The sequence below is a fragment of the Simochromis diagramma genome, unplaced genomic scaffold (genome assembly GCF_900408965.1).
Source record: "Simochromis diagramma unplaced genomic scaffold, fSimDia1.1 OVJJ01000334.1, whole genome shotgun sequence".
Classification (NCBI taxonomy): domain Eukaryota; kingdom Metazoa; phylum Chordata; class Actinopteri; order Cichliformes; family Cichlidae; genus Simochromis; species Simochromis diagramma.
In genome coordinates, this window is record NW_024386764.1 from 2,662,919 (window position 1) to 2,673,292 (window position 10,374).

Below are 10,374 nucleotides of genomic sequence, written 5' to 3' on the forward strand. Positions count from 1 at the left end.
GGGTGACAAAACTGCTGTCGATGGAGATTTGGGAGAGATAAGGGGTAGGGAAGGACGAGAGAGTGAGAGAGAGTGCTTCATACTCCAGCTCACTATTTACAGCTAATGGCTCCAGTCCAGAATCAGGGGAGAGTAGCAGGGATTGTTATTTTCATATGACTCTTGCTACAGCTGGAAAGGCTTTAGTTTTTCATTTCAATTCTGTTGCAAAACAGTAATTGAAGCATATCGCTTTCATCTCCACTTATCTCCTCTGCTCCTCTTCCCTTTGGAGCGCTGCTTGTCTTCCCTGCATTTGCGCATCCTTGACACTATTGGTTTCTCTATGATATATTGTCTGGTATTCTGGTACTTCATTGTAGCTTGCTGCTGATGTACATGGCAATTAAATTCAAACCCCAAAGAGGTAGAGCTCAGTCAGCCCCCCCGCCCTCCTGCATCCGCTGCTGCCGTTTCAGCCTCACTTTCACCCCCCTTTCAATCACTGTCCTTTTTTTCTCTCCCCGCTTTCTCCTCCTTTAGTTCACCCTGCTTCTCCCCACATCGCTCTTTCTTCTGCACTGTCTGTCTGTATCTTTCTCCTTCCATTCCCTTCATGGTAATAAGCAGAGTAATAGTATTGCAGGCGGGTCCTGGTTGGGGACTTAATTAAAATGGCAAGTTACAACCCACACAGTCAAAACAATGGAGGCTTTTCGCGGTGACATGGGGAGATATTAAACAAGCCCAAAATCAAGCACAGAGAGGAGGCAGGGACCGGTAACTCTGACTATACCTCAACCTCACTTAACACTTCCCTTCCTGAAGTACTGAGAGGTTTATTGTTATGCTCTCCAGCCCAGTCAACATTAGTCATCGCAGAGATCCACTAATTACTTCGTGAGCTCTTTGAACTGCTGCACGAAAAGCACTTGTGCACAAGATATTAATGTGATTACTGCAGTATTTACTGAGCCGTAAACTACACTGACTCTGATGAGATGAGAGACTGAAGAAGGCAAATAGTGACATCTGCCTATTCCCCCTCCCACCGCCGCTACCACGATACGCACACACATAAACACACACACGCAACACAAACAACACCCAGAATGATTTCGCTAGCATGGCTAGCACAATGCTGCGCGCTGAGGCGCAGGCAGCAGTGGGCCGGCTGAGCAGGACAGGAGCTGTTGCTATGGTTACCATTTCTCAGCTCGCTCTCGCAGCCCAGGAAAACTGTGTCATTATCCTGTACTTTGGATAGGAGGTGAGGGAGAAAGAGAGAGAGGACGGATACAAAGACAGAGAAAGAGGTGGAAAGGGGAGACAAAGAAAGAAAGGCGAGAAGGAGAAAGAAGAGGGAGGGTCTGCGGCTCACGCCGGCCAACCACGGACATAAACCGTATATCATCGCACATCAGACACATTAAAACTACTTACAGCAAAGGTGGAAAAACACTGATTGTCTTGTTACAGTAGAAGGTCCTTCTGGTGAACCTCAGGTCTTTGCAATTATGGGGATGTTACTTTGACACGTACCACCGACCTAAACGTTTTCTGCAGACTTCAACGACACCGGCCTCCCCCGGCTCATCTCTATAAATAGATTCTGCATATCTATTAACCAATCACATCTAGGCAAGCTTTGGCTGCGCTAAGTAAAGAGCACGTATGAAAAGAAAAGGAGAGAAGGTATTTGCTGAAGTCATCAACTATCTTATTTTATCTGCATTCGTAAAGACAAAAGAAGACGATGGAATCCCGGCCTGGATATGCACCGCTTCCCCAGAAAAAGATCACAAGCTATTTAGTAATGGCTCGAGGAGAACAGCAAAAGGCTCCAGGCCAGCTCCCCACATCCCGGCCCGATCAGACATCTGTGGGTTGAATCTGATCTGCGAAGGCCCAAACCTGCACAGGACCCAAAGGATCTGGTGCCAATATCCCACTGCCGCCAGACACCACAGGACAACCCCCTGGGTCCCATGTCCATTCGCTGACAGGTCCAAGCTGTTTTGGCAGCCCGGGGTGTACCTTTACCATATTCACCGGGCGGTTTGAATGTTGCGGCGGATCGGTGTAATTGTGCACCTCTGTTCACTGTTTTTTTTCCCCTTTTTGTTCCCCTTTCCATCTGTCAGACAAGCTTATAGTTTTCACTCTAATAGGTAAACAACTTCAGCGCTGACAAATAATAGCTGAAAATATCAGGTGATAACGGGGTGGCTTTTTCCCTTTCTCTCCATCACAACTCCTGTGAAAATTGTCAATAACAAGCTATTATGTCGGCAAGAAAAAAAAAGATCAATCTCTGCATCATTGTATTTATTTTAACACACTAGTGTTCATGTAACACTCTAATGGCAACCATTGCAGGTTCTTATTGAATAAATGCATGGCCCTCACTACCAGGGGCTGAGATTCTTGCAGATCATGCATCTCTGACCTTTGAAACGCCACGAAAACGGCTCGATATATTGGCGACGGAATCTGTGTTTCTGCGTGGTATGTCTGTGCGTTCGGTTTTGTCGTCATTCACTTTGGGCTGTGTGTTTGTGAGGTCCACATCAGAGGAGTTACATTGTGAACTAATTACATGGCTGTGTAAAGAGGCACCCTGCTGATATGGGCTGTGCACCACATGATTTCCCCTGGTGCAGCAGAGCCTGTTTGTGCTGCTTTGCCCACTTCTTTGTGCAAGCATGCATGTGACCTGTACATGCAGGTTTATATATATATGTGTGTGTATGTGTGTGCAGATGGAGTGTTTGTTTTGTAACCTGTGAGGTGTGCTTTATTGAGCTACAATCTAAGAGTGTGCCTGTGATGAGGAGGCAGAGTAGCCCTTTTCCAAATGAAAGGCTGCCCTCTTCCTCTTTGCCCGCCTGACGCAGCTCTCCAGAGAGACCTGTTCATATTACTGTGGCTGTCTGCTGGTCAGAGAAACACAAACAAGCCAAAACAAAGCCTCCTTCAATAGCAATGTTACAAAAGACCTTGTTCAGCCCTCAACTGTTCTCCACTGATGACTTTTTTGGGCCACTAATTTGAAAGAGGGAAAAGGGGGAATAAGTGTTTTGACACTCAACTAAAAATAGATGAGATGGAAGAAAGGTTTTTTTCTCTTTTTTCTGGACTCTGGTGCTGCTACTCCTGATTGAACTGTATGTCCGGTTAAAGTTGGATTTACTAAATGTTTTAGCTGTAGTGGTAGACAGAGTGCAGTATGTGCTGGTGCACCACTGTTTTCAAGTATTAAATGCTGTTAAAACCATAAGGTCCCAGTGGAGTTTCGTGCCAGTTTATTGTAATTGTAATCTGGCCGCACCTTTAGTGCATACACATTTAGAGCTGGCACACCTGAAATATCTGTCTGCTTTAATAAAAAAGCCAAATTTTATATATACATACACAAGATGCAGTCTGCAGTTGAATGCAGTCAAATCTGTTGCATTCTACATACACATAAATTCTCAACTACTTACATTCAGAGTCCAGCCACAGGTCCGAAGCACAAATTCAGACATTTCTCCACAAGTGTTGACATTGTTGCTGCAGGGGATTCAACTGCAAAGTGAGATAGGCAATGGGTACGCTCAAGTCATGTGACCTGTTGAAAAGAGACGGGTTGCGACCCACACAATCACCTTACAATGGAAAGGTGATTGCAACACCCTCACCTAGAATGTGAGGGTGTTGGCCGTTTAACATCTGGGAGACCAGCAGGTCAACATAACTACTTGCAATCAGTTGCCAAATGCGGAAAAATTGTTTTCTAGTTAATGTGACTCTATTAAAACATCACTAATGTCATTATTCCACCTGCACTTTTCCTGTGATGACAGGTCAGAATGTCTGCAGGGAGTCGGGGAGCTGTAGATGATGTCACAAAACCCTCTGGGTCTGTCCAGCCACCCGAGTGTTCAATAACACTAAGAGGAAAATAAAACAGCTGTCGATCAGGTCGTACACGCCCTCGTTCATTTCGGAGAAGTGATCTGATCAGACAGCATAACACACCAACACCTGTCTCGGTTGACTATTACTGCTTTAAGCCGCAATTATGGGCGACGCATTCGTCACCGCTCGCTGCATAACCATTTATGCCCGCTGCAGTCTGCTTCTAAATGACAGGTGTTGCAGCACAGAAAGAAAAACTAGATTACAAAATAGAAGAATATAAAACAGAAAAAATGCGACCATGGTGGCGTTTTCAGCTCACTGTTGTCGAAGGTCTCATCTTCTATAAATGTTGCAGTGATCTCCCTCTGAGAACCTCCTCTGAGTTCAGCAGTAATGATGTCACTTCTGGATGTTACATTTAATACCTTATGAAGCCAGTACGGTACAAAGAACGGGTAAAGTTCACACCAGTGGGTGAAAAACTTACTGGCTCATAGTGTTGTACTATAACAGTAGTAAATGTGTCAGGACAGTTTTGGATGGTCACACGATCAGTGATCTATAAATGTGTCAGGAAAAACTTAACATTCAACTCAGTTACATAATATGGCGTTAACATTTTACTCACTCTTTGGTCATTGATTGATTGATTTTGATGATTATTTTTCTTCATTTGCTGTTTTTAAATTTGCTCTACAAAGAAGTCGACTTTGTTTTATGTTTTTTGATCTGAGTTAACTTTCAGCCATTTGGGGCTTGATTTCTGGTTGTGTTGCTGATCAGTTAAATTACCAACAAGATAAGACACATCATCAAACTGGCCTTCAGCCCCACAAAGTGTGCTGTGATATCTTGAGATGCCCATCAGGATAGTCTCAGAGGTGTGCAACATGTAGTTGACCACATCACTTACTGACTTCCTTACAGAACACTAATCTCTGACCGTCAACAGGCCCCCTCCCAGGGGCTCCCTCCCAGGGGCTCCCTCCCCAGGTCTGGAGGAAACTGAGAGCTGGTCTAAGGAAAGTCTTGGATGTCACCAACCATTTTACTGAGACTAATATCTTTTTGACTCGGACGATACCACCTCTTTCATCTGTGGGCTGTTTTTCCCATTAATGTTTTTTATTAATTAATTTAGAATTTTTTCTTAAGACCCTCCCAACAAATTCCTTCCCCTTTAATTCCTTCATCTCATATAATTCATTATGTAACTATACTCAGATTTGTATCCACTCATTTATTTAATGTAGTATGTATGCATGTCTATTGGTATATGTTTGTATGAATGCATTGGTGTGCAAATGCGTACGTAAAACTACTTATGTATGCATATGTTAGTGTTTCTAATGTCTTTATCTTTTACAGCTTGTCCTGTTTTCCTTTATCTATTGTAAAAAAGGAAAATTACTAAAAGTCTTGTGAGTTCATGTGTGGTAATAATCTCTTCTGATAGCTTTACTACATTTGGTTGTTCATGAGATTATAATGCAGCCTTTTTACGAGTATCAGAGCTTAACTCTGTCTCACAAGCCAACTGGAATCAGTGGCAGCGGTACAGTAATTGCCATTTTTGCTGTGTCATTTGGACGCGCCACGCCAAGCTGACCGCGGGGTTTGCAAATGGTCAGTGCAGCGAGTGAAAGTGCAATCACAACTAATCAGAGCTTCTCTTGTTTCCTGCCTACAGCGCCCAACACTGCACCCTATGGGAGCACAGGAAGTGCGCACATCTCGCTGGCCTGCCGGTACCTGGTCATGGCTCTCTCCTCCTTCATCAGCGTGTACTAGCAGAGGCCAGCCCAGACACAATGACTGTCGAGAGCATTTATGAATCCTTTTTGACATTGCTGATGGCTGGAATCCAATCTGGTACAGTTTGTTGAGCTGTGGTGGGAAAATAATCAGCGTTACTTTTTGTGTGGGGAAATGTTTTCTTTTCCTTTTTTTTAATCTTATTTTCTTATTTGGTGAAATTTCTGTCATGTAAATACTATGATGTTTTTTATTATTATTATTATTTCCTCTTTATTATTTTTTTTCCTTTTCTGATTGATTGACCAGCTTGTGAATCAGTGCTCATCCCCAACCCCCACACCAATCAACAGCCCCACCCTCCCCCACCCCTCGAACCTTTCAAATGAGTTACTTTCATGCATCTTGTCCCTGCGAGGCGATGGCGCAAAATTGACATCTTCACCCATTTTTGTACACGACTAAAAAAGAAGCAATTCCGCAAAGTCTCTCAGTACAAAGAATTACCATACCAATGTTGTATTGAATGTATTACCGGCTGTTGAACAAAGGAAAGACATTTAGATTCCTAACAATACAATTTTTGATCATGGAGTGCGCTCGAAAAAACAACAAAAAAACAGTTAAAAAACAACAAAAAACCAACAACAAAATAATAATTTAAAAAAAAAAGGCAGGGCGTTTTCAGGACCTGTATTATCACGATTACTCAATAGATGGATGAACAGTGTTCAAGGTGTGTTTGCCGTATCCTGAAATGGGTCCTTCAGTTACTATGCCTGCCTAACCGCTTCAATCAGGCAGCCGTCAAAAGTAGCAAAATATACTGTATTGTATCTTTATATTTTAATATAGCGTAGGCTTTTGTTTTAAAGTGGGACCAGCTTTTCTCATTCGACCAAGAGCATTAACACAAACCATGACTTTGTACGCTATGAAAGGAGGAACATCGCCGCCCCCATGTTTACATTTTCTTGAAAATAGAAATAAAAAAGTATATTCTCTGTTTTTTTCCTTCTGTTTTGTCTTGCTTTTTTTTTCTTCAGCGAGTCAGTGTATGTGAAGAATATGACAAATTGTTGCAGTTAGGAAAAAGGCGAGTACCAAGTTGAGCTGCTTCTTTCTTTTTAGTTTGCGCTCCACCTCCAGTAGGTATCAGGGCAGAGCACTTTGTCTCTGAATTCGCTGCGTACCTACTGATCATCTTTGGCTGAAAACCCACAGCTCCGTACTGTAGGATCGGTTTTTTCGCCCCCAACTTTGGGTATGAAACTTGGATAATGGAGTCTGGGAAAGCACCGTTCTGCTGCACTGCATTTTATTACTCTCCTTTCCAGTGCAGAGAATTAAATGAGGAAATATGCCCCACTTTCTTTTTTTCCCCTTCAAATAAAGAGTCAAAGCCATATTTGGCTAAGTGCATAATCTACAAAAAACCTACAATAATTGCACCTTTTGCAACTTTAACTTTTTTTCATGTTATTCATGATGAAGAGAAGATGCTCATTACCAAACAAACATGGCCTAAGGTGCTACCAGCCCTCTCCAAGATGATCAAGGTTAACAAAGAGATGATCAGTGTGCATCGGAGGTCATTTAAATTCAGCCTAACAGCAGAAACTGTAACTTTTCAAGGCTTAAAATCAGTGTTTGCTTTTAGACAAGGCTGTCAGCGTGGCATATTCATCCTCACGTATCCTTAATTCATGGTTGAAACAGAGAAACTGTACTGTGATGCCTTAATAGTACCATAGACATTAAATTACCCTCTTTTTGAAAGGACGCTTGGAGAAAATCTCAATATGACTCAACTTATTTGTCATTTTGACGTATTATTGATGACTGAATGTTCATGAACAATTAGCTGACTTATCTGTTAAATTAGGCATTATATCCAGTCAAATCCAACCGATGGCTCCTGCAGGTATTTTCAAATAAGTCAGTTGTACAAATGCAGTATTTCCGGTCCAAATAACGCGTTCGGATTTGGACCGAACAGTGGAGGGACTAACAGCATTCAAGTTCAGAGTATTTTAAGACAGCAAACTTGCAACTGCAAATCTATAGAAAAATAGCCATCGCAGTTAAAAGACTTAAAGCACAAACATTATTATTTGAACGTTTTGTGGTGATTTGTTTTGAGGTCTGCTGAGCTTTTCTGTTGTTTCCTTTTCCGTTTCTTTCTTTTATTGTTTGTACTAAAGTTGTTATCAGCTTGTTTTACAAATTATAAAAATACTGCACCATATGATCTTGTTTAAATGTTAAGGTATAATGAAAATGGGTCAGACGTATATTTATTCTCTTCCTTTATGAAAACAGTGTAAAAAAATACATTTGAAACATGTAAAACTGAATATGTGACATTTATTTGAATGAGGCACAGTATGGCATAGTTTATAATGTTGTCTGGTTCATTTAGATGCCATAACTGTTGTTGATTTAAGTACATTAAAAGAACAATGTTTGCAATCAAATTACCTACTTTTTGAAAGAGAGAGGGTGTGAACCAATATAACAGTATTATAGAACAGAGTCAATGTGTGTATATTTGGAGAAAATATGATACCTTTTGATCTTTAGAGCCAGTGTGTAGTCATAGTTTCACACACTTGCGTGTTTGACGATGTGCAGAGAGTATGGTTGTGCTGCATGTCAAAGTTAACCTGTGTTTTTGAGGTGGGCATTTTACAGATATTCATACTTTTTATGACTGGAAGCAGTTTTTTCCAAACGTTTGGTTCATAAACCTGGTCTAAAAAGACATACCTCTTACAGATTGCCAGGCTATGTTTGTTTGTGATTTCTTTCGATCGACTTTGCTGATAAACTAAAAACAACTGCTGTTCAGAGTCATGATGATTATTGTGGCACATTGGTGACAGTCTGGAGTTATGTTGGTTGCTTGTTAAGCAGTTAAAACCATGCTAGTATTCCATATGAAATGTAATGGATGTTGATTATTTTCAATAATGGTATTAACAAGTCCCTTTTATCAAATCAATATTATTTGCAATAAAAGTCTTCATGTTACAAGATAAAGCAACATCTGACTTAATGAGCGCTCAAGAGCAGTTTTTCATTGTTACTTCATGATGTTTTGAGAGTAAAGGTAGCTGAGACAGCATCCTCACAGCGTACGCCGTCCCGTCACTACAACCTCACTGCACGTCATTTCCCCCATGAAGCAGATTTTTTCTTAAAGCGTTCGGCAAAACTACAAAATTAGCTTAAATGCTAAGTTGTAAAGAATTCGCCAAAAGCTCGTGTGGGTTGCACCAGTTTGTAAATTTGCTATGTTTGCATAGTCTTTCGTAGTAAAAGACATAAACTTGTCAATAAAAACCGGCATAGCCTTTGTTTTCCAATAGCATAGAAGTCTGTGGCAAAATGACCCAACTTCTCACTTGTTTTATGACCACAGTAAACTCGTCAGGTTATGGTCTCTGTCACTAGTTCTTCTTTGATGTATCGTGACTTTTAGTTTATAAAGTACGGTCCCATTTATAGTAAACTAGATGGTTAAGCAATTTGTGTTAACTACGGTTTTGCAGTGTTATTGGGTTTGCAGTCAGAGCCACTCTTCGCCAATCAGGTTTCTAAACACCAACATGGCCACAGCTAAAATGACCAAGCAGTAGGTGTGCATCTTTTATTTACAGTTTCCACCATGATGTCACCCATCAGTCTGTGAAGTCCCAAAACGAGTGTTTTCGCCCTCTTGGCTGCAAAAAAAGAAAACGTGATGAGGAAGGGCAGGTCTGGCTGTGAAACCTTATACTTATTAGCTAATAACTTGTGATTGACAGCTTGTTAGCCAGTTTCAGACCACACCTCCATTTTGACACATAGTATGAGATAAAAAATTTACATCGCAAATGTAATTTTTTATTCTTTATTTTCCGCAACGAGTGACTGAGTCCATAAACTCAGCAAAAAAGTGTTTACAGAGGTCAAAACAGAAAGCCGTTTTCCTGTAGATGTCTATTGGACCAGATGTGTTTTTGCTACCACAGCCATCGCCATCTGGTGGCCTTCAGATAGAATGCAGGTTTAAGGCACTTCTGCACTGGTTTCATTTTTCCAACACAAATGCTATGTCCATGGTTTATACGGATGATCTGATATCCTCGTGTTGGTGTTGTTCCCAGACCATCATGAAAATGTTGTTCCAGGTTCAACATTGCAAGTGACCAATCACATTGTTGTGACATTATTCTTTTGCGCGCCAAGCCATTCGTGCATTTATGCAATTCCAATGTTGCAAGGACAATATCAATTCTGCTTACTGTTTATTAAAGGGTTACGGTTAGGGTTAGGGTCAGGGTCCGTTGATCGGCGGACAGAGGCGGTTTCTCGCAGCTTAAGTACAGTTTTTTGTTTTACGCCGGTTTTTCCCGAAGTCGCAAAAGTATGACGTCACAACATTCTGATTGGTCACTTGCAATGTTGATCCTGGAACAACATTTAGTATGATGATCTGGGAACAACACCAACACGAGGATATCAGATCGTGCGGTTTATACCAGCGGTCCCCACCCCCCTGGCCATGGACCGGTACCGTCCGTGAGTCGTTTGGTACCGGGCCGCGAGAGTTGAGGCTCAGGTGTGAAATGTATGGTTTTCAGGGTTTTTATCGGTTTTCAGCGTTATTTTGTTATCATTGTTATCATCCGGCATAAACCGGTCCATGGCGCAAAAAAGGTTGGGGACCGCTGGTTTATACCATCCATG

The 10,374-nt window shown here is 41.6% G+C and overlaps 1 protein-coding gene across 2 annotated transcripts in view; it reads left to right on the forward strand.

Annotated features, from left to right (window-relative positions):
• The window catches only part of negr1 (neuronal growth regulator 1), a 169,093-nt gene extending 160,417 nt beyond the window's left edge, over positions 1-8,676 (forward strand). For both annotated transcript variants that reach the window (XM_040031684.1, XM_040031693.1), the window contains one exon: positions 5,576-8,676. In XM_040031684.1, coding sequence (XP_039887618.1) covers positions 5,576-5,676 — 101 coding nt within the window. In that variant the 3' untranslated portion in view covers positions 5,677-8,676. The remainder of the gene's footprint in view (positions 1-5,575) is intronic.
• Positions 8,677-10,374: the final 1,698 nt, after the last annotated feature.